The 26,045-nt window shown below is 37.8% G+C and overlaps 1 protein-coding gene across 1 annotated transcript in view; it reads right to left on the bottom strand.

Moving 5' to 3' along the window:
* The window catches only part of LRBA (LPS responsive beige-like anchor protein), a 723,035-nt gene that overhangs the window by 640,001 nt on the left and 56,989 nt on the right, over positions 1–26,045 (bottom strand). Inside the window, exons 2-3 of the mRNA XM_024764049.1 lie at positions 6,476–6,707; positions 6,161–6,261 (exon numbers count right to left, since the gene is read on the bottom strand). Coding sequence (XP_024619817.1) covers positions 6,161–6,261; positions 6,476–6,707 — 333 coding nt within the window. The remainder of the gene's footprint in view (positions 1–6,160; positions 6,262–6,475; positions 6,708–26,045) is intronic.

Raw genomic sequence — 26,045 nt, 5'->3', positions numbered from 1 at the left:
CTTGAGGATGGCTCCATTGGTGTTCATTCCAACCAGTAGCACACAGCTTTAAAATAACTCTATCTCTCCAATTATACTTGCTATTATCCAACTCTATAATTCTTAATACAAATGACGTAAGGTGACATATCAATACTGCTTTCATTTGAACATCTCTAATTATTAGTGATTTAGTGTTTATTTGATTATGGGATTTCTCTCTCTGTAAATAGATATCTGTTCATATCCTTTCCTATTTTCTTATAGTTTTCTATATTCACCAATATAACAAAAAATGTTTTAATTACATATTCAGAATACATAAATTATTTGAATATAAATCAAAACCAAAATCAAACCAGTATACTTCTTCTTCTGGACATGACACAGTAACAGGACCTATACTTTCGAACTCACCATAATCAACTTGAAAACTGGACAAAATGTATGAAACTAAAACTGTTTTCACACTAGCTCAAGACTGTGATCCTTGAGAAAGGGAAACAAAATGAGGCATGAGATTACCCAGACTTTCTACCTGCAGTCAACTTCCTTATCACATATCATTGCACAGGGAGAAGAAAACCAAACAGAACTTGAAATTCTCATTGAGCTGATGAGGCAGAAATTCGAGGATGGGTAGTCTGAGGTGGACAGAAACTTCAGGGCAGAGTACTACAAAGGAAGGACCTATGCAGAGAAGAAATTCCAGAAATCTGCACTGACCCTTTGGCATAATACCAAACTGTTCATTTCTACCTTAAAACTCAACAAGGTGGGGTAGCCAAGATTTTGACAGCCATCAGTCAAAGAATTCCCAGAGCAAATATAGAGCCAGGAATTGCTGAGACCCTACTAGGCACTATGCAGAGACCACAGTCTTGCTTGCCTCATGTCTGAGACTTAAGGTCATTCACAAAGACCCTAGAAAAGTCAGGCCAGAATAAGGATGCCCTAATAATAATAAGCCCTGGAGTAACAGCCTAGATTGGCTGACCAAAAAAACTTTTAAACTAGCCTGAAAGGATAAAGTTAATCAACAAGCAACTTACCTGCCTGCAAAAACAGTCTAACAATCTTAAAAGAACTATGACAGAATCCAACACTCAACAGGGAATAACTCACTATGACTAACATCACTGTGTCTAAAATCACTAGTATAAAACAGGAAAATAGGGCTTCCCTAGTGGTGCAGTGGTTGAGAGTCCACATGCCAATGCAGGGGACGCGAGTTCGTGCCCCGATCTGGGAAGATCCCACACGCCGCGGAGCGGCTGGGCCTGTGAGCCATGGCCACTGAGCCTGCACGTCGTCCGGAGCCTGTGCTCCGCAACGGGAGAGGCCACGACAGTGATAGGACCGTGTACCACAAAAAAAAAACAAACACACACAAAAAAACAGGGAAATATGACCTACAAGTAAAAGCAGAATGAGTGAGCAAAAAACTGACCTAGAAAATGACAGAGATGACAGAATTAGTGGATGAGAACATTAAAGCAACTATTAATATGTTGCATATTCTCAATGATTTAAAGGAAAACAACAAGGAGGGAACAAATGAAAGACATTAAAAAGAACCAAATAGAATTGACAGAGATTAAAAGTATCTGAAATCTGAAAATTTTAATGGCTGTTAACACATTACAGAAGAAAAGATCAACTGCCTTAAAAATATAGCAATAAAAGCAATCTAAAATGAAGCACAGGGACTTCCCTGGTGGCACAGTGGTTAAGAATCCACCTGCCAATGCAGGGGACATGGGTTCGAGCCCTTGTCCAGGAAGATCCCACATGCTATGGAGCAACTAAGCCCATGAGCCACAACTACTGAAACCCAACATGCCTAAAGCCTGTGCTCCACAACAAGAGAAGCCACTGCAATGAGAAGCCTGTGCACCGCAACAAAGAATAGCTCCCACTCACCGCCAACTAGAGAAAGCCCAGGCGCAGCAACCAAGACCCAATGCAGCCAATAAATAAATAAATAAATTCATTTATTTAAAAATCAATAAAATAAAATGAAGCACAAAGAGAAAAGACTAAAACAAATGTGAACAGATCTCAGTGACCCAAGGGGCACTACCAAGAAGATTAAAAAACATGTAACTAGAGTCCCAGAAGGAGGGGGAGAGGGACAAAAAAATGATATTTGAAAAAATAATTATCAAAATGTTCCCAAATTTGATGAAAATTATAAGCCCACAGATGCAAGAACCCCTAATAAGGATAAATACAAGGTAAACCACACCAAGAAACATAATAAAATCACTGCAAACCTTAAAAGCAGGCAGAGAGGGCTTCCCTGGTGGCACAGTGGTTGAGAGTCCACCTGCTGATGCAGAGGACACGGGTTCGTGCCCCGGTCCCGGAATATCCCACATGACGCGGAGCGGCTGGGCCTGTGAGCCATGGCCACTGAGCCTGCGCGTCCGGAGCCTGTGCTCCGCAACGGGAGAGGCCACAACAGTGAGAGGCCCGCGTACCGCAAAAAAAAAAAAAAAGCAGGCAGAGAACCAGAGTTCAATACAAAGAAGCTAAAGAGTACAATCATTTTAATACAATAAATTAGAGTGTACAATTGCAGAGCACAAATTTACATATACTTAAACAGAGGCAGATTAAGGATCAGCTGGCTGAGTAGTTGCTGCAGGCAATGATTTCTAAACAGCTCTAAAATAAGCCTAGAAATGCAACAAAAACGGAGAAAATATTTACGAGTATTCCTCTAAGGCATAAGTAACTAAAGAGTAGGAAGAAACAGTTTGATAAGGCACCTGGAGTTCAAAATCAGTTGACCACTACCACCCACTGCAAAGTACCAGGAAATTGCATCTAAAGAGGGCGGAGCCAATTAGCACAGCGCTTTTGTTCAGTGGGTGGGTTATTCAAGTTTAAACTACTCAGACTGATACAAAGAGAAGCTAGATGCTGCTACCCAACATTTTTATTTCTCTGTCCTTACCCTTTCCCTCTAACTTAATGTTGAATTTTTATGTTGAATTTTAAAATGTTGAAATTTTTAAAAAATAAAAATTATTTAAAACATTTGAGGAAGGACCAAATTACCAACCTGCCTGGAACACCCAGTTCTCTTCGTCCACACCTGTGTCAGGTGATGGCAAAAGTAGCTGTAGAGTGGGGGGAAGAAGGAAGATGGCGGAAGAGTAAGACGCGGAGATCACCTTCCTCCCCACAGATACACCAGAAATACATCTACATGTGGAACAACTCCTACAGAACACCTACTGAACGCTGGCAGAAGACCTCAGACCTCCCAAAAGGCAAGAACGCCCCCACGTACCTGGGTAGGGCAAAAGAAAAAAGAATAAACAGAGACAACAGAACAGGGACGGGACCTGCACCAGTGGGAGGGAGATGTGAAGGAGGAAAGGTTTCCACACACTAGGAAGCCCCTTCGCGGGCGGAGACTGCAGTTGGCGGAGGGGGGTAAGCTTCGGAGCCGCGTAGCAGAACACAGCAACAGGGGTGCGGAGGGCAAAGCGGAGAGATTCCCGCACAAAGAATCGGTGCTGACCAGCACTCACCAGCCCGAGAGGCTTCTCTGCTCACCCGCCGGGGCGGGCGGGGGCTGGGAGCTCAGGCTCGGGCTTCGGTCGGAGCGCAGGGAGAGGACTGGGGTTGGCGGCGGGAACACAGCCTGCAGGGGGTTAGTGCACCACGGCTAGCCGGGAGGGAGTCCAGGGAAAAGTCTGGAGCTGCCGAAGAGGCAAGAGACGTTTTCTTCTCTCTTTGTTTCCTGGTGCGTGAGGAGAGGGGATTAAGAACGCTGTTTAAAGGACCTCCAGAGACGGACATGAGCCGCGGCTAAAAGCGCGGACCCCAGAGACGGGCATGAGACGCTAAGGCTGCTGCTGCCGCCACCAAGAAGCCTGTGTGCGAGCACAGGTCACTCTCCACACCTCCCTTCTGGGGAGCCTGTGCAGCCCGCCACTGCCAGGGTCCCAGGATCCAGGGTCAACTCGCCCGGGAGAACGCACGGCGCACCTCAGGCTGGTGAAACAACCCGCTGGCCTCTGACGCCGGAGGCCCGCCCCCGCATCCGCACCCCTCCCTCTCCCCGGCCTGAGTGAGCCAGAGCCACCGAATCAGCGGCTCCTTTAACCCCGTCCTGTCTGAGCAAGGAACAGACGCCCTCCAGCGACCTACACGCAGAGGTGGGGCCAAATCCAAAGCTGAGCCCCTGGGAGCTGTGAGAACAAAAAAGAGAAAGGGAAATCTCTCCCAGCAGCCTCAGGATCAGTGGATTAAAGCTACACAGTCAACTTGATGTACCTGAATCTGTGGAATACCTGAATAGACAACGAATCATCCCAACTTGAGGAGGTGGACTTTGAGAGAAAGATTTATTATTTTTTCCCCTTTTCCTCTTTTTGTGAGTGTGTATGTGTATGCTTCTTTGTGAGATTTTGTCTTTCTACCTCTGCTTTCATCATTTCTCCTAGGGTTCTTTGTGTCCGTTTTTTTTTTTCTTGTAAAAAATTTCTTTTTCTTAATAATTACTTTTTATTTCAATAACTTTTATCTTACTTTATTTTATTTTATCCTCTTTCTTTCTTTCTTTTTCTTTCCTTCTACCTTTTCTCCCTTTTATTCTGAGCTGTGTGGATGAAAGGCTCTTGGTGCTGCAGCCAGGAGTCAGTGCTGTGCCTCTGAGGTGGGAGAAACAACTTCAGGACACAGGTCCACAAGAGACCTCCCAGCTCCACATAATATCAAACAGTGAAAATCTCCCAGAGATCTCCATCTCAACGCTAAGACCCAGCTCCACTCAACGACCAGCAAGCTACAGTGCTGGACACCCTATGCCAAACAACTAGCAAGACAGGAACACAACCACACCCATTAGCATAGAGGCTGCCTAAAATCATAATAAGTCCACAGACACCCCAAAACACACCACCAGACGTGGAGCTGCCAACCAGAAAGACAAGATCCAGCCTCATCCACCAGGACACAGGCACTAGTCCCCTCCACCAGGAAACCTACACAACCCACTGAACCAACTTTAGCCACTAGGGACAGACACCAAAAACAATGGGAACTATGAACCTGCAGCCTGCAAAAAGGAGACCCCAAACAAAGTAATATAAGAAAAATGAGAAGAGAGAAAAACAAACAGCAGATAAAGATAAAGAAAACAAAACCCCACCAGACCTAACAAATGAAGAGGAAATAGGCAGTCTACCTGAAAAAGAATACAGAATAATGAAAGTAAAGATGATCCAAAATCTAGGAAATCGAATAGAGAAAATGCAAGAAACATTTAACAAGGACCTACAAGAACTAAAGGTGAAACAAGCAACAATGAATAACACAATAATTGAAATTAAAACTACTCTAGATGGGATCAATAGCAGAATAACTGAGGGAGAAGAACGGAAAAGTGACCTGGAAGATAAAATAGTGGAAATAACTACTGCAGAGCAGAATAAAGAAAAAAGAATGAAAAGAACTGAGGACAGTCTCAGAGACCTCTGGGACAACATTAAACAAACCAACGTTTGAATTATAGGGGTTCCATAAGAAACGAAATTGAGTTATCTGTAGTGAGATGGATGGACCTAGAGTCTGTCATACAGAGTGAAGTAAGTCAGAAAGATAAATACCGTATGCTAACACATATATATGGAATTTAAGAAAAAAAATGTCATGAAGAACCTAGGGGTAAGACGGGAATAAAGACACAGACCTGCTAGAGAATGGACTGGAGGATATGGGGAGGCGGAAGGGTAAGCTGTGACAAAGTGAGAGAGTGGCATGGACATATATACACTACCAAACGTAAAATAGATAGCTAGTGGGAAGCAGCCGCATAGCACAGGGAGATCAGCTCGGTGCTTTGTGACCACCTGGATCGGTAGGATAGGGAGGGTGGGAGGGACGGAGACGCAAGAGGGAGGAGATATGGGAACATATGTATATGTATAAATAATTTACTTTGTTATAAAGCAGAAACTAACACACCATTGTAAAGCAATTATACTCCAATAAAGATGTAAAAAAACAAAAAAGTAGCTGTAGGGGGCTAAATGCTATTCTAACTGATCTCTCCCCCTCAATTTGCCATTTACCCCCTGTGCAACAATATCAATTTCTTAAAAGCTACTAATATGTTTGGGGAGGGGAACAGTTTCAAATATCAAAGAGTATTTAAGCTTACCCATTGTCCTTTATCTCCTTGAAGTTTACTGAAGAACAGCTTTAGTTCTCGAACTGTCAAATTGTAGCTAGCCAGCACTCCCAACATGTCAACTAAAAGATCTGGAAACAAAGAAAGCAAAAAATAAAATAATAAAGCTACTTATATTTCTTGAAAGATTAAAATATATGGTGCTTACTTAACAGTTTGGACACTGAAGTTCCAGGTACATGTTACTCAATATTTATTTTAATAAATATTATTAAATAAGAAAAATAGAGTACTTAAGAATCAAACTTCATTTCTTCACAACCATTGTATTATGGAAAGTCATACCTGCTATCATACTGTCAACTTTTTCAATTTTCCCAAGCACTTTCTCAACAAGGCCTACTTCAGTGCAGACCTGAAGATTTCGTATGCTTTTCTTCAGAATGGCTGTAAACATGCTCCAGACTTCTGCTTGGCAAGTAACATCACATTTCTCTAATAGGTCCACCATGCAGATGATACTCTCACCTTCTTGAATAATGAAATTCATTTCTAAATCAAACTGCCCTCCTACCAACTTCCAGGGGCAGGGGGAAGGAGGGGGGAAAAAAAGAAAACATTAAAAGCATTAGTACTTCTTCAATATAACTAGAGTACACTCCTAAGCTTTAGATTCACAGTAACTATCCATATACATTCTTCTCTTCCCTGGTAGTCTAGTGATTAGGATTCAGTGCTCCCATACACATTCTTCTCTACCCCCTACAACAATAAAACGATCTTTAATACATACACACACACACACACACACACACACACACACACACACACAGCTCTAAAAAAATAAAGCTTCTAAAGAAATCTTCAAGTTATGATAGCACAAAGTCAAGTGAGACTTAGAATATAAAAATGGAAGTATTTTCAACAAATGGAGGATGTTTAGGTAAATCACTACCACTGCCCTGATACTAATAAAGATCTAACTTAGCTCTATAATTGCTTCTAATTCAGTGGTTCATTTATGAATTAGGTAATCTGTGAGCTACTCACAGCAACCTAAATGTCCTTTGCTACTTATACATGTATGAGCTCACAGCAAAAATGAAAAGCTGAAAGAGGCTTAGAGTGGACACAAAACATGTAACTTTACTTGTCAAATTCTTGGTTTATTACACCTATCCACTTTGATCCCCCCTGTCAATAATCAGGATAACTCAAACTTAGTCACACACTCAAAGTCAGTAATCAAGAAAATTTATTTTCATTGATATTGCTATCACAAAATCCACCCAGAGAAAGCTGTACTGACCTATTTCTACCCTGCCATCTCACCAATAGCATCCTCACAGAGGGAAAGTTTTTTAATTTTAACAAACCCCAATTGTTTAAAGGAATTAAAATACTTTTAGAATTACCTTTGCAGGCCTATCTTTTTTAACTAGAGTTTTTTAAAGATCTCTGTCAGAACAGTTACATACATGATTCACCTACACTCCTGTCCTTCTGAATACACCTTCATTTTTCATTATGCTTTCCTAAACCTAAAAGGTAGGCAAGAATTAGGAGAAAGTGAATTGTACAAAACAAAATCCAACAGCTCATAAAAGAATAGGGACTACCTTGGTGACGCAGCAGTTAGGACTCCGTGCTCCCAATGCAGGGGACCCAGGTTCGATCCCTGGTCAGGGAACTAGATCCTACATGCATGCTGCAACTAAGAGTTCACATGCCACAACTAAGGAGGCTACCTGCCACAACTAAGGAGCCCATCTGCCACAAGTAAGGAGCCGGCAAGCCGCAACTAAGGAGCCCATGAGCCGCAACTAAGGGGCCTGCCAGCCGCAACTAAAGGAGCCCATGAGCCGTAACTAAGGAGCCCATCTCCCACAACTAAGACCAGGCACAACCAAACAAATTTTTTAAAAAAAAAGAATAATAGACATGACCACGTAGAGTTTACTTCAGAAAAGCAAAGATGGTACAGAACTAGGAAATCAATTAAAACTCCTTGCAGCCAGGGACTGATATGCGTCCCAGGTTCTGTCAAAGATACACACTGGCATGAGAAAGAAAAAATGGAAAAATGAAAAACAGGAGGCAGTATCTGCATGCAGGGAGATAAGAATTCCTAGCAAGCACAGTCATAAAGGCTTTTGGGATTTCTAGGAAAGCTCTGGCAGAGATTTTAGTGTACAATTCTTTGCATAATCAGTAACATGCAGCATAAGGTGATGACAGATGGGTTTCTGCTAAAAGAGTCCCTTGGTGTGATTGGGCCAATTCTCCTAGCTACATGGTCCTGGCTATGAAGTATACGTGCTTGGTTCCCTAAGTGCTCCCCAAAATTCTGTAAGCTACATAAGAAGTGTAATAGAGATTTTTTTTTGATTATTTGTGACTATTTTTTGCTTGTTTTGTCTTTAACTTTTTATTCTGAAATAATTCAGACATTCAAAAATTGCAAAATAGGGCTTCCCTGGTGGCTCAGTGGTTGAGAGCCCACCTGCCAATGCAGGGGACACGGGTTCGTGCCCCGGTCCGGGAAGATCCCACACGCCGCAGAGCGGCTAGGCCCATGAGCCATGGCTGCTGAGCCTGCGCGTCCGGAGCCTGTGCTCCACAACGGGAGAGGCCACAACAGTGAGAGGCCCGCGTACCCGAAAAAAAAAAAATTGCAAAATATACAGTTCCTGTATACCCTTTAACCAGCTTCCCCTAATGTGAATATATTACATCATCATAATACAGTCATTAAAACCAGGTACAATACTACAGATCTTACTCAAATAGACACTTGTCACACTAATGTCCTTTTTCTGATCAAGGATCAGCATCCCCTTAGTCTTCTCCAAACCGACACAGTGGCACAGGCATTCTTTGACATTCATGAATTAGACACTTTTTAAGTATATTTGCCAGTTATTTTATAGACTGTCTTCCAATCTGAACATTTCTTCATGTTTAAATTCAGGCTATGCATTTTTGGTAAAAAATACCCCAGAAGTGATGTGTGTCCTTCTCGGTGTATCATTTTGGATGGTACCTGAAGTCAGTATGTCTCGCTATTGGTGAGGTTAGCTTTGATCACCTGCTTAAGGAAGTGTCTGTCAAATTTTTTCCATTTTAAAGTTACTATCTTTCATTTTTAAATTATTAAGCATTCTTGTAAAGAATACTTTGAGACTATACAAATATCTTGTTTCTCATCGTACTTTTTAGCATCCATCGATGGATCTTACCTGCAATTGTAAATACTGTGGCATAGCTAAATGGTGGTTTTATATTTCCATCAAACTTTCTACATTTATTAATTTTAAAAGACTTTCTTTAATAATAAAATACACCAAAAAAAGCCAGTATTATGTCCACATAGGAAAATTGGAATGATTCTCCTGAAAGTCAGAAATAAGACTAGGATGCACTATCATTACTATCACTTGATATTATTCTGGGGATACAGAAGTCACATTTGGTCAAAAGGCAGCAACATGTATAGATATCAGAACAGAGGATTTAAATTCCAATTATTTTCAGATGATATAATATATATCTGAAAAATTGAAAAATTACTATAAATGACAAAATTATTTGGTAATGAAACTACTGACTACAGTTAACAATATGAATCAAGCTCAAAAGAATTATGCTAAATAGAAGCAAGCACAAATGACGACCTTAACAACTAGCAATTTATTCCACAGATATATTTACATACAAGAACTTCATTTTAGCATTTTAATAGAAAATAGAAGAAACAATACCTCCCCCAAAAAAACACATTATAAAGTAAAGTTGTGTTTAACCATATAATGGAATATGATGCAGCCACTGAAAAATGAGGGAGCTCCATTAGACAGAAAAAGATCTCTAAAATACATTGTTTAGTTGAGAAAACTGAAGTGGAAAAAAGCATGATAGTGGGCTACAATTTGAGTGTAAAACATATACATACAGACATATCCCTAAGAACAATACACAAGAAACTAAATAGTGATTGCCTCTGAAGAGGTAACTGAGCATCTGGGGAACAAGGGCCAGGGCAGAGTTTGTAGTATACATACACTTTTGGACATCCTCCACACAGATCTGAATAGGTCAAAAACCTAGTTGCAGGACTTCCCTGGTGGCAAAGTGGTTAAGAATCCGCCTGCCAATGCAGGGAACACGGGTTCAAGCCCTGGTCCAGGAAGATCCTACATACCGCGGAGCAACTAAGCCCGTGCACCACAACTACTGAGCCTGCGCTCTAGAGCCCGTGTGCCACAACTACTGAGCCCGTGTGCTGCAGCTACTGAAGCCCGCGCGCCTAGAGCCTGTGCCCCGCAACAAGAGAAGCCACCTCATTGAGAAGCCCGCACACTGCAACAAAGAGTAGCCCCCGCTCACCACAACTAGAGAAAGCCGGTGCACAGCAACAAAGACCCAATGCAGCCATAAATAAGTAAATAAATAAATTTATTATTTAAAAAAAACCTAGTTGCAACTAACTTAAGTTACCTTACCTTCCCCTTAATATTACTTACATCAATCTTTCATTTTGATCTGTGTTTATTACCATCAGTAACCACCCTTCCAAGAAGCTGTAGAATTAATTTTTGAAAGTAATTTCCAAAAAACCTCCAAATATTTCACCAGATTTTAAATTGAGTTTATACTGTGAGAGCAGTATCCAGACAGGTGTTTCAAATATTTCTCCATTGCTTTAAATATTATAAAATATGCCTTTCAAGGAGAAAATTGAGGACAGAAATCGGTACATACAAATATGTGGCATATTTGATATACTATATATATGCATATCTATTATACCTAAAAATCATGCACAGGGTCTACAGTATGTCACATTAACCCTTTCTAATAGTTATTTGAAACTGATCAACCTTCAAAACACAAATTTGTTTCCAATGACAGGGATCATAATCCAAGTCTAGGCACTGGCTAGTTATTATGTGAGCTGTAGTAATGGCTGTGCACTACAAAATGTAATCTTCCCAAATGTCACAGTAAATTATGAATATCTGAGCAGCCTAATGCACTTTACTAGCCATGAAATGTGAAAATGTAATCTTATTACCTTTTTTATGGTTGTATTTTTTTGAATAATGTAGCCTGGAAACTGATGTATAGTCTTTTTCTGCATTTTAGCATGATTTGGTCTCCTTTGCTATACAGAACGTTTTTCAAAACTCTCCCTTTCAACATATTTTAGTCTTGGTCTGAACCTCATAAACAATTTATATACCCACCTTCAGGGTGGCATAACATGCTTTCTATAGGTTATAGTTTAAATGTACAAGATTATAGAAATTTTAAAGTGTATTATTGAAAGAATCTAAATAAACCTTCACAAGTTTTGTATTAGGAGTTTAATTGGGCACAAAGATTATTTTCTTCACAACGGTTACATTAATTAAAGGCTTTAAGCTGAAATTAGTCATTAAACCTAAGTCACTTGTATTTTCAAAAAACCAAGAAAAAAATATAGACCATAAATAATTATTTTCTCTTCAAAAGATTTATAAAACTGGAAAGACTATCATACATAGAAAATTCTAATACTTCAAAGTAAAGCTATGTTTTCCCTGGAAACTTGCTAGATTTTTCCTCAAAGATGTAGTAGGAGTACAGTATAGCAGAAACTGGACAGAGGACAATTGCAGCTTATGCCCCTAACTAGATATTTCCTATATTTTGTCTCAGCCATCCAATTTTTGGTACTGTGCTACAGCAGCCGTAGCAAACTGATACACCTCTGTATTCCCTAGGGTTCATTTTTGATGTTGCCTACTAAATATCCCAGTAAGGGTTCATATAACTCTTTAAAAAGCCAGACCATGACCTAGAAACTGTGTTCAGCTTACCTCCTCCCAGCACTTTCATTTAATAGAGACGGCACTTCACCTTCCTTTCAGAAATAGTTCGGTAATTTGTTCTCAGTTTTTCAAAAATAAAAAATACATTGTTGAGGGACTTCCCTGGCAGTCCAGTGGTTAAGACTCTGCATTTCCACTGCAGGGGCACAGGTTCGATCCCTGGTTGGACAACTGACATCCCATGTGCCACATGGTGCAGCCAAAAAAAAAAAAAAAAAATCTGAGAACTAAAAGAGCTAAGCAAAGTCCCAGAAGGCAAGAGAGAGAGGCAATATGAAAGAGAGGTTGAGAGACATAGAGGATAATACGAGAAGGACAAACATCTGTTTAATAGAAAGGTCCAAAAGTAAAGGAAGGAAAGATGGTATATTCATCTATAATAACTGAGCCCTTTCTAATAGTCATCAATACTGTGAATCCTCCGAATTTGAACACAAAAAGCCCCAATTCTTAGGCAAGATTTAACACTACAGATACTACACTAATATAATCAGACTTATTTTGGTAATGTCAGGTCTACTTTCAGATCAGAAACTTCCTGGATAGTAATATTTCTCTCTGATGGAATTTTAATTTATGTAAGTAAAGACAGCAAGGTGTTTCTCTCACTGCTATAGATATAAGTAGAAATAATTATGAACTAGATGCAATACATGTAAGAAAAGGCAATAAGTTCATTATGAATTACAGTAATTATGACCCTTAGTAAAATGACATATCCCATCCAAAGAATTTCACATAAATATAAGAGTCTAAAATATATCCTAATTTTTAGGTACTGGCAATCAAATCTGCTATTTTAGGATCCAATATGAATTATAAAATACTTTCAACAGTAAGGGTTGGATTAAACAAATTTTCTTTTTAGCACTTCACTCTGATTCTCCCTTGTCCCTTCTAAAACTATGATTTTTAAAAACTATATCCAAGTCCTAGGAATTACAGAATATTTAGTCTAATACAAGAAATTTCTCATTTCAGAAAATTAGGTTAAATTTGCTATTCTCTACAATTGGCTTCTCACTTTCCTGTATCGTTTGAAGAACCATATCTTAACATTTTCTTAAGACCTATCTCTTCTGAGACCCATTCTGACCTTTCCAGCTTACAATAAACCTGGATGACCCATATTATATTACCAATATTCAAATGTTTCTGACTATAACAATTTCATATGATTTAACCTAATATTTCAATCGTATCATACATTATTTTTTCATATCACAAATTTTAATCACCTTTTTAAAAGATTTTTTTGATGTGGACCATTTTTAAGGTCTTTACTGAATTTGTTACAATGTTGCTTGTTTTTTATGTTTTAGTTTTTTGGCCATGTGGGATCTTAGCTCCCGGACCAGGGATCAAACCTGCACCCCCTGCACTGGATGAAGTCTTAACCACTGGACCACCAGGGAAGTCCCCCACTTCTTCTTCAATTATTTCCCATAAATCTTTTCCACTCAAAGAGTATAAATGATGATCCCAGAAAATAGGAACCATTTCAAAAAATACTTTTTATCCTTTTTAATCTTAGCACTATGTTTGACATGTAATGGATCCTTAGTATATATACCATTAGGTTTAAATATTGTTTATTATTTTCATAATTTAAAAATTAAAGAAACAAATTTGAGTTCTTACTACATCCCAGTGCAATAAGCAAGAAACCTGAAGTCCTACTTCTAGTATCTTAATCTCTCTCCAAAAGATAAAGTAGGCACTAAAGTTTCAACAATAAAATAATGAAGTATTAAGATCCCTGAAAAAGCTCAACCCATTTCATGAAAGCATCTGTCCACATAAAGATCTGTACATGACTGTTTACAGCAGTTTTATTCATAATCACCAAAAACTGGAAACAATTCAGATGTCCATCAACTAGTAAATGGATAAACACATTGTGGTACAACCATACAACAGAATTCTAATCAGCAAGAATAAGGAACAAATTAGCAATACCATTAACAATATGAATCAATCTCAAAAACATAATACTAATTCAAAGAAGCTAGACATAAAAGCTGCATATTGTATGATTCCATTTATACGATGCTCTGGAAAAGAAAAAAGTATAGGGAAAGAAGTTAGATCAGTGGTTGCCAGGGGCTGAGGAAGGAGGGACAGAATTAACGACAGAAAAACATGAAGGGACTTTTCTGGGATGATAAAATTTTCAATATCTTGATTACGGTACTGGATACCCAAGCAAATCCATGTGTCAAACTTCATAAAACCGTACATCTAAAAAGAGTGAATTTTACTGTATGTCTTAGTAAACTATGGTTTAAAATAAATCTAAAAAAACAAGCTCAAGTCATTTATATCAAAGGTAAGAGAAAAGTAAAATCCACTGACTAGAGGCAACAATGTAGAATTCAGATGGAGAAGACACGGAATACAAGGAAATTAGAAGAGGTGAACAGAAATTTTTAATCCTTAGCATTCTGTAATGTATACTACAATCACAAATACCCCAGGAAGAGTAAAAAGAATAGAATTATACCATAATCTCACAGTGAGACTGGTCTGGGCTTGGAGGCCTTACACTAATATATTAACAAAGATTATCAAGATTTTCTACAATCATAAAATTCCAAATATGTAAATTAAGAGAATTAAAGTAAACTCCATAAGGAACAATTATAACTTCCTGTCACCCATTTAAAATTACTCCCTTTGAGTTTTTTGTCCTCCTTCTTCCACTTACTGTCTTTCAGGTCTTTCACTAATTTGTTAGAATGCCCAAAAGCATCAGTAGTTTCAGTAATATTATCAACACACTTATACTGATATAAAATTTCCATTTCTACTATTGTAACTAATCCTTACAAGAATGAGGTAAGTCATATATATCAATTATTTCACAGCTATTTATACAGGAACAGAAAGACTGTGTATTAATTCACAGCCAAAACTTCTAATCAGACTATTTAACTCCTAGCCTTATGCTTTCCTTACATCTTCATTAATAATCCAACATTTAAGTTGGGTTTTCTAAAGTTTCTTTATATAGTGAGCTACAGTAAGTATTTGAAAAATTTGTGAACTTCACTATCTACAGGAAATTAGGCAAAATGCATGTCTGATAATAAATTATCATCTTTATAGTTTTTTAAATCCCCAAATGTACCAGAAAGTAGCAAACAACCTCTCCTCTCTCACTGTTCATTGTACCTTTCATAAGAATTAGAAATTTTCACTGCACTATGGCATGTATACAAAACCAGTATTAAGCAAAAAGTTTCTATGATTAAATAAGCCTGAGAAACACTGGATTAAACAAGGCGAGACATGTTTACACGATGAAATTCTCAGAGCTTTAATATGCCACTGTGCATTATAAATGTCAAAAGATGTATAACCAATGTATGGACTTCCCACAACTTATTTGACAATGAAACAAATCTCTTTTTTCTTTTAACTTTTTTTTTTTTTTGACAAGAGCTTTTCACAGTAATAGCATTCTTCAAAAGCTTTTCTGAGAAACACAGGATAATGTATTGTGTTCTTGAAGTTTATTGCTATGAATAATATGACAGAATTAACTATGTTTACACAAACATTTAGAAGGCCTTTCACATTTTTAGGTAAATGTTTTAAACAACCTACTTATTTTTCATAGTTTTCTTTTTACGATTTATAGAATTTAATAATTAGGCAAAGAAAGAGACATCTTAAATTAAGATTCCTTCAAGGGAAAAGAAAATATGAGCAATCAAAATCCATCAAAACGAACCCCTATCGAGACTTCCCTGGTGGTCCGGTGGTTAGGAATCCACCTTCCAATGCTGGGGACATGGGTTTGATCCCTGGTTGGGGAACTAAGATCCCATATGCCATGGGGCAACTAAACCTGTGCGCCACAACTACTGACCCCATGCACCACAACTAGAGAGCCCTCATGCCACAACTAGAGAACCTGTGCACTCTGGATCCCACACACCACAACTAGAGAGCCCGTGTGCCACAACTACTGACCCCACATGCTCTGGAGCCTGTGCACCACAACTAGAGAGAAGCCCGTGCGCCACAACTAGAGAAGACTGTGCACCACACGAAGCACCCACACCACAACAAAAGATCCCGCATGCTGCAACGAAGACCCAATGCAGCCAAATAAATAAATATATATATTTTTTTATTTTGTAATGAACCCCTATCCCTTCATGAACAATTCAGTCTAAAAGCCAAGCAAGACAGACATCTCCCACATTAAATTAGAGCTGCTCAGTGTGCCAACAGAGTTCAGCAGAAGTAACGTGTGATTTCCAAGGCTAGGTAATTGAGGACTTTATGAATTCCCTTGTATCACTCATTCTGAGGAAAATCAGCCACCATGTCATGAGGATACTCAAGCAGCTCTGTGACAGACCCTCTTGGAGAGGAACATAGGCCTCCCACCAATATTCAGCACCAACTTGCCAGTCACATAAGAAGCCTTGGAAGCAGGTCCTCCAGCCTCAGTTAAGCCTTCAGATGACTATAACCCCAGCTAACACATCTTAAACGCAACCTCCTAAGAGACCCTGACCTAGAACTATCCAGTCAGTCTGCCCCTAAATTCCTGACCCACAGAAACTGTGAGCTGATAAATGTTTATTACTGGGCTTCCCTGGTGGTGCCGTGGTTAAGAATCTGCCTGCCAATGCAGAGGACATGGGTTCGAGCCCTGGTCTAGAAAGATCCCACATGCCACGGAGCAACTAAGCCCATGCGCCATAACTACTGAGCCTATGCTCTAGAGCTCATGTGCCACAACTACTGAAGCCCGGGCACCTAGAGCTTGTGCTCTGCAACAAAAGAAGCCACTGCAATAAGAAGCCTGTGCACCACAACGAAGAGTAGCCCCCACTTGCCGCAACTAGAGAAAGCCCATGAACAGCAACGAAGACCCAACACAGCCAAAAATAAATAAATAAAATAAAATAAATTTTTTTTTAAAATGTTTATTACTGTTTTAAGTTGCAAGGTTTGGGGATAATTTGTTACACAGCAATAAATAATATAATTGCAAGTCAAACAGTTAACAGCAGTTGGGGAAAACTTTTTTACCCTATATATTTCTGTGCTTTTTTTTTGAATCATAATACAAAATAAAATAAATAATAATTATTAAAAATACAAAACAATAATAGCATACATGTATTGAGTGACTACTGTGAGCTAATATAAAAATACAAGTAATAAAAATACAAACTATTACTAATAACATAATATAAAACAATAATAACATACATGGAGTGATTACTGTGAGCTATGCACTGTGCCAAGCACTTTACATGAATTATCATTTTTAATTACCACACACACACACAAAAAAACCAATACCACCACTACAGTATCTCCACTTAATAGATGAGGAACTAAAACATAAGTAACACACAAACTCACAAGGTGGATGAACCAGGGTTTCAGTTGATAAAAATAAAATAAGTATAGCTGGAGTAGCTTTTTGCCCTCTACCTTCTTCCCTCCCTAGAACACAGACATGATTCCCAGAGGTACAGGAGCCATCTTGCTATCATGCAGCTTACAAGCATAAGGACAGACAAAACGCCAATACATTAAGAATAGTAAAAGGGGGACTTCCCTTCACAGTGGTTAAGAATCCACCTGCCAATGCAGGGGACACGGGTTTGAGTCCTGGTCCGGGAAGATCCCACATGCCACGTTGCAACTAAGCCCGTGCGCCACAACTACTGAGCCTGCACTCTAGAGCCCGCGAGCCACAACTACTGAGCCCGCGTGCCACAACTACTGAAGCCTGCATGCCCTAGAGACTGCGCGCCAAACTACTGATCCCACATGCTGCAACTACTGAGGCCCGCACACCTAGAGCCCATGCTCTGCAACAAGAAAACCACCACAATGAAAAGCCTGCACACTGCAATGAAGAGTAGCCCCTGCTTGCCGCAACTAGAGAAAGCCCACATGCAGCAACGAAGACCCAATGCAGTTAAAAAAAAAAAAAAAAAAAAAGAATGGTAAAAGGAAAGGCATAAAGTATGTAGCTCTTGAGGCATTATTAAGTAGAACCACTAGTGCCAGCAACTGCCTGCTTCCAAACTCCTTGTTATGTGAGAAAAATAAAACCTATATTTCATGAAATTGCTATTAGATGTGTATTCTGCTACTTTCAGCAGAACACAAACCTAACTAATATAAAGAGGTTCAACAAATGGTGCATAAATGAATGAGTGGGTTTTCAGAAAAAGCTATCTTGTTTAGCCACACAACAAAAACTGTTTTTGATATGATTCAAAAGCGTGTGTTTTAATTTAAGCGACTACAATTCATTTTGTACCTTAGAAAAATTCTTTCTATCACAGTGATAACCAAACACAATTAAACTGAATACACACAACAGAAGTAAAAACGATGAACAGCAATTCCTGTTTTATGAAATATAATATCTCTGGATAAACAACAGTAGCTATTTTATTGCATTTGTCTAAATAATAAAATATTCCAAGAAGGTTAACTTTAATCAGATAAATGATACAATAATACCAAGTTTCCACATACAAAGGTATCAATGGATATTCTAGAATCAAAAGGTAAAGACTTCGGGTATTAAATTTATTCAAACAGAACAATGCAAACTCTGATAAGTAAGAGGGTATGGGGGGAGAGTTATTATGGGATTATATAAAATCATGTGTGAGAAACCTTTGAAAATTGTAAAGCACTAATCTTTCACTGAATTAAAAAAAAATTCTAGTAGTACATATTTTATAAGCAAAAGAATATTCAGCACAATACACCAAATCTCTGTAGTACTAAATTTCACTGTTATTTTACTTTCGTGCTTTTTAAGACAACATAGACTAAAAAATACTACATTTAACTAATCTTAAAATAGTCCAATCCCCAAATTTTACACAAGTGAAATTTTTAGACTCCACATGTTTTACTGTGGTAGAATCTCACTGTATATAAGTAATAAATATTAAAATAAAGAATAGTAAACGATTAGATTCCATTATAATTTAATTAGTGTATAAGCCTTTGGTTTAAGATCATTCTTAACACTGAACAAAATGTAATAAAACTTTATCTTAAGACAGTTACTAGCGGAGAGAAAGAAAGTTCAACACATAGGTGGGAACATAACCATCAGCTTTTACTTTTCATCAACGCTTTACTGAGAGAGTTAGCCAAAATAGTATCTTATTCCCCAATCAACATCTGCTGTAAAAAGAGGCTATTTAGGCTTACAAATGTGTTATTCAGTGACCACAAGAGCAATGTACTAATTCATGGTGCCAAGAAAGTATTCTCTGAATTACGATATGAAAGGTACAAAACTTTACTAAAATGTTTAATAATAAATTTTCAATAAAATTTTTAATAAAATTTTACAAGTACTCTCATATCTCAAAAGCACCTTCTAAGATGGTGATATTTGGTTTCAGTCTCATGTGCATTTTCTTATTCAGTCAAAAGTCTATTTTGTACATCTCTAACATACACATATCGTATTTATGCATGTATGACAGTATTTTTATAGAAAAAGCCTGAGGAATATGCACCAGGCTGTTCGTGATAGTCTGGAGAATGGGATTATAAAAGGATTTCACTTTCAAAATCCTACATTCATGACACATTTCAATTTTTCAAAATACGTATATATTTTCTTTGAACCCAAAGGGAAAAAAATAGCATCCTAATCTTCTCAAAATGCACTGAACATTTATGTGTAAAACTAGACAGGAAAAATTATGCTTCTTAGTTTGTACACTGTCTGTAACAAATCAAACTGTATGCATTTCCATCAAAATTGAGGGAAAGAGAGCTCCTGGCAACAATGATGTGAAATGAAAATCAGGAGTACAGTCTCAATTATTACCAATGAAAGATGAGTAAAATATCATTATTTACCTTTTAGTGTGATGTCTTAATTTTAATGTTAGTAAAGTGCCTTAATGGGACACTCCCAAACTATATTTTCCCAAGATCCTTAACCATAAACAATTACACATTGAGAGTTTTCAGAAATACAGTTCCTCTAACGAGAAACAGTAGTTAAGAGCATCAGCTCTGGAGCCAGACTATCTGGACTTGACTTCTGGGTCTACCAGATACCAAAGGCATGGGCATGGGCAGGACAGTTCACCTCTCTATGGCTCACTTCCTCATCTTTAAAACTGGGGTAATAACAGTACCCATCTCTTAAAGTTGTTGTGAAGATTAAATGAACTAATACATATCTTCGTTAATGCATATCCTCTTAGATGAGGATACTGGAACTCACACTTCCTTCCACCTGCTATTAAAATTCTCACTTCAAGAATAATATTTTTGGGTATATGCCTAGGAGTGGGGTTGCTGGATAATATGGTAGTTCTATTTTTAGTTTTTTTAGGAACCTCCATACTGTTCTCCATACTGGCTGTACTAATTTACATTCCCACCAACAGTGTAGGAGGGTTCCCTTTTCTCCACACCCTCTCCAGCATTTATTGTATGTAGACTTTTTGATGATGGCCATTCTGACCATAATTTGGAAAGACACATGTACCCCATTGTGCACTGCAGCACTATTTATAATAGCCAGGACATGGAAGCAACTTAAATGTCCATCAAAAGAGGAATGGATAAAGAAGATGAGCACATATACACAATGGAATATTACTCAGCCATAAAAAAGAACAAAATAATGCCATTTGCAGCAACATAGATGGACCTAGAGATTGTCATACTGAGTGAAGTAAGTCAGACACAGAAAGACAAATATCGTATGACACTACTTATATGTGGAATCTAAAAAAAGGGTACAAATGAACTTATTTACAAAGCAGAAGTAGAGTCACAGATGTAGATAACAAACTTATGCTTACCAAGGGGATGGGGGGGGCACGGAGGGATAAACTGGAAGATTGGGATTGACATATACACACTACTATATATAAAATAGATAACTAATAAGAACCTACTGTATAGCACAGGGAACTCTACTCAATACTCTACTCAATACATCTCAATGGCTTATATAGGAGAAGAATCTAAAAAAAAAGTGTATGTATGTCTATGTATAACTGATTCACTTTGCTGTACACCTGAAACTAACACAACATTACAAATCAACTATACTCCAATAAAATTTTTTTTTAATTTAAAGAAAAAAAAGAATAATAACTTCATCTGACAGTCATGGTAAAGCTGTGGTCTGTCAGTCTTTCTTCCTAGTGAACTGAAAACAAACTGGAAATAAACAAATCAAAAGAAAAAGCATATTCCACTTAAAACAAAATATCACCCTAATGTATTGCACTAACATAACTACTTTAACATCAAGGTAAGCTAAAGGTGACAGCCCTTTCTGTTGTGCTATTATCATTCTGATTTCTAAGTCACTTCTTCATTATATGACAATATGATCCATACTTTAGTTTTCTTTGTTCCTGTCTTCCCCCCAACCCTTGGCCCTGCTGCATGGCTTGTGGGATATTAGCTCCCCAACCAGGGATTGAACCCGGGCCCTCGGCAGGGAAAGCACAGAGTCCTAACCACTGGATTGCCAGGGAATCCCCATTCCTGTCATATTTAACTGTATGACTGTATTCCTTAAAACCTTTCAACACCAAACAAAAAAGATACATATCATTCCTCAATGCCTTTATCATAACTCTCTCATACCATCATCCCTTTATTATTATTAATTTAACTAACACACTACCTCTACTATCATCATCACCACATTACACTCCACATCCCTGTCCCAGTACCTTAGATATACTCCATCCCAAGGTATACAAATGTCCTACCATCTTCACATTTCAGAATAGTGTTGTAAAGTGTGTCTATGCTATATTCTCACCGTTTTTTGTGCATTATTCTCCATTTTGGCACTACTTGTTTTCTCTCCCCAGATGGAAGTAATCTTATCTTCTCCACTGGATGCTCAATCATTTTCCTCCAAGAGGAAAATACCACCCAGATCTATATTCTATTAAAGTGCCCAAAACTTCATCTCTTCCATGGGTTTCTCCTTCATTCTCAGGGAAAAAAGTAGCAGTGTATCATAAAAGTAACTCTTCCTCCCTTAATAATTGATAGAACTACTATACAGAAAATCAGCAAAGATAAGAAGAAACAGAGAACACCATCAACCAATAGGAATTAATTCACATTTATAGAAGACTCAACCCACCAAAAGTAGAATACATATTGTTTTCAAGTGATCATAGAATGTATACCAAATTAGACTGTATCCTGGACATAATGCAAACTTCAAATTTAAAGGAACTGAAATCATACCAAGTGGATTCTCTGACCATAGTGGAATCAAACTAGAACTCAGTTACAGAAAAACAAAGATACCAGAAAAATCTCCATACACTTGAAAAGTAAAAATTAAACGTCTAAATAATAATGGGTCAAAGAGGGAGTCTCAAAGGAACTTTAAAAATGCCATGAACTGAATCAAGATTAAAATACAATGTATCAAAATTTGTGGGCCATAGCTAAAGCAGTGTTCTGAGGGAAATTTATAGCACTAAATGCATATATTAGGAAAAAAGAGAAGTCTTAAATCAGTAATATAAGCTTCAATTTTAAGAACCTAGTAGAAGAGCAAAATAAATCAAAAGCAAGCAGAAGGAAGGAAATAACAAAGAGAAAAGCAATGGTCTATGATATTGAAAGCAGGAAAACAACAGAGTAAATCAATGAAATAAAGAGCTAGTTCTTTGAAAAGAATCGATAAAACTGAGAAAACTTTAGCAAGATTGACAAAGAAACGAGAGAGAAGACACAAATTACCACAATCAAGAATGAAACAGGGAATATCACTACAGACTATGCAGATCACAAAGAATAATACCACAAATCACTTAAATGCATAATATGACAAAATGTAGATTAAATGGACCAATTCCTCAAAAAGCACAAGCTACCACAACTTACCCAATATGAAATACATAATTTGTATAACCCTATAACTGTTAAGGAAATTAAATTCATAACTTTAAAATTCTCAAAGAAATCTCTAGGTTCACATGGTTTCACTAGAGAATTCTACCAAATGTTTAAAAAAGAATTAACAATTTTACACTCTCAACTCATTTTATGAAGTTACTTTTACTCTGATACCAAAACCAGAGAAAGACATTTAAAAAAAGAACACTATATACCAATATCCCTTATGAATATAGACCCCAAATTTCTTAACAAAATATTGGCAAGTAGAATTCAGCAATATATAAGAATTATACACCATGGATTTTATCCCAGGGAGGCAACATTGTTCCAGTACTCAAGAATCAATGTACCTCATCATTTTAATAGGCAGAGAGAAAAAGCACATGATTTAATCAGTTAATGCAAAAAAAAAAAATCATTTAACAAAAATTCAACACCCACTCATGATAAAACCTCTCAGAAAAAAACAGGAATAAAAAGGAACTTCCTCAACTTGATAAAAAGCATGTATATGAAATTATGGTAAAAGACTGAATGCTTTCACACTAGGATCAGGAACAAGGCAAGGATCTGTGCTCTCACTACTTTTATTCAATACAATGCTGGAAGTTCCAGTCAGGGCAATTATTGGCAAAGGAAGGAAATAAAAGGCATACAAATCAGAAAGGAAGAAATAAAACTGTCTCTATTTTCAGATAACATGATTATCTATGAGAAAATCCAAGGCATTTCACAAAAAAAAAAAAAAACACCACTTAGGCCAAATAAGTGAGTTCAGCAAGGTCAGAGGTAATAACACACACAAACCATTGTATTTCTTAATTTTTTTTTACATACTAGCAATAAACATGTAGACGATGAAATTAGAAATGTAATACTATTTACAATCATTCAAAAAACTCTGAAATACTTTTAGATGTAAAGCGAACCAAACATGTACAGGACTTGGATGCTGAAAACAATAAAATGATGATGAAAAGAACAAAAAAAGATCTAATTAAATGTAGAAACATACTGTGTTCACAGTATAGGCATCAATTCTCCCCACACTGATATATAGCTTTAATACAATTCCTAGAAGAATCTCAGCAAGATTCTTCGCAGATACAGAAAGATTATTCTAAAATCTCTATTGAAAAGCAAAGGAACTAGAATAGCAAAAAAAAAAAAAAAAAAAAATCTTTAAAAAGAAAGATAAAGTGGGAGGAATTCATCTACTCAACTTTGAGACTTATATTGCTACACTATGAGGTACTGCCAGAGTGACAGGCACATAAATCAATAGAACACAAAAGAGAATCCAGAATTAGACCCACACAAATATCCCAATTGAGTTTCAACAATTCAGTGGAGGAATTTCAACAAATAATGCTAGCGCAATTAGATATCCATAAAAAAACAAATGAATCTTTACCTAAGTATCATACCTTACACAAAAACTAACTCAATACAGATAATAGATTTAAATGTAAAACATAAAACTTTTAGGAAAACACACAGGAGAAAATCAGGATTTAGGACTAGGCAGAGTTCTTAGACTTGATGTGAAAAGCAAGACCCATAAAAGGAAAACTGATAAACTGGGCTTTATCTAAATTAAAAACTTTTGCACTAGCACAGGGAGATCAGCTCGGTGCTTTGTGACCGCCTGGAGGGGTGGGATAGGGAGGGTGGGAGGGAGGGAGAGAGATATGGAAATATATGTATAACTGATTCACTTTGTTATAAAGCAGAAACTAACACACCATTGTAAAGCAATTATACTCCAATAAAGATGTAAAAAAAAAACAAAAAAAAACTTTTGCACTCCAAAAGATCCTGTTAAGAGGATGAAATGATAAGCTACAGACTACAAGAAAATATTTGCAAACCACGTCTGACGAAGGAATAATACCTAAAAAACATTCAAAATTCAACAGCAAAGAAAACAAACAATCCAATTAGAATACTAGAACCAAAAATCCAATTGTCAAAAAACAAGAACACACATTTCACAGAAGAAGATATATGTAGATGACAAATAAGCACATGAAAAGATGTCCAACATCATCAGCCATCAGGGAAATGCAAATTAAAACTACAATGAGACATCATTACACATCTATCACAATGGCTAAAATAAAAAATAGTGACAAACATCAAATGCTGACAGGGATGTGGAGAAACTGAATCACTCATATGTTGCTAATTCATATGTAAGATTACTTAGTCACTGTAAAAGAGTTTGGCACTTTCTTAAAAAGAAAAAAATAAATATGCAACTACTACATGATGTAGCAAATGCACTCCTGGCATATTTCCCAGAGAAATGAAAACTTATATTCATACAAAAAGCTGTACACAAGGGAGTTCCTTGGTGGCACAGTGGTTAAGAATACGCCTGCCAATTCAGGGAACACGGTTTCAAGCACTGGTCCGGGAAGATCCCACATGCTGCAGAGCAACTAAGCCCATGTGCCACAACTACTGAGCCTGTGCTCTAGAGCCCGTGAGCCACAAGTACTGAAGCCCACACGCCTAGAGCCCATGCTCCGCAACAAGAGAAGCCACCGCAATGAGAAGCCTGCACACGGCGATGAAGAGTAGCCCCCTGCTCGCTGCAACTAGAGAAAGCCCACGTGCAGCAATGAAGACCCAATGCAGCCAAAAAATAATAATAAATTAACTAATTTTTTTAAAAAGCTGTACACAGGCTTCCCTGGTGGCGCAGTGGTTGAGAGTCCGCCTGCCGATGCAGGGGACACGGGTTCGTGCCCCGGTCTGGGAAGATCCCACATGCCGCGGAGCGGCTGGGCCCGTGAGCCATGGCCGCTGAGCCTGCGCGTCCGGAGCCTGTGCTCCACAACGGGAGAGGCCATAACAGTGAGAGGCCCCCGTACCGAAAAAACAAAAACAAAAACAAAAAAAAAAAAAACAAAAAATAAAAAGCTGTACACAAATGCTTATAGTAGCTTTATTCAACATAGCCAAAAAATGGAAACAACTTATAAGTCCTTCAAAAGGTACAATGGTTAAACAAACTGGTATATTCATACTATGGAACACTACTCAACAATTAAAAAACAAAAAACTACTGATACACACAACAATCTCAATGAATCTCCAGAGAACTGTGCTAA

Source organism: Neophocaena asiaeorientalis, unplaced genomic scaffold (genome assembly GCF_003031525.2).
Source record: "Neophocaena asiaeorientalis asiaeorientalis breed wild unplaced genomic scaffold, Neophocaena_asiaeorientalis_V1.1 scaffold594, whole genome shotgun sequence".
Taxonomy (NCBI): domain Eukaryota; kingdom Metazoa; phylum Chordata; class Mammalia; order Artiodactyla; family Phocoenidae; genus Neophocaena; species Neophocaena asiaeorientalis.
Note: the sequence above shows the minus strand (reverse complement) of the source record. Positions and strands in the feature narration are given on the sequence as shown.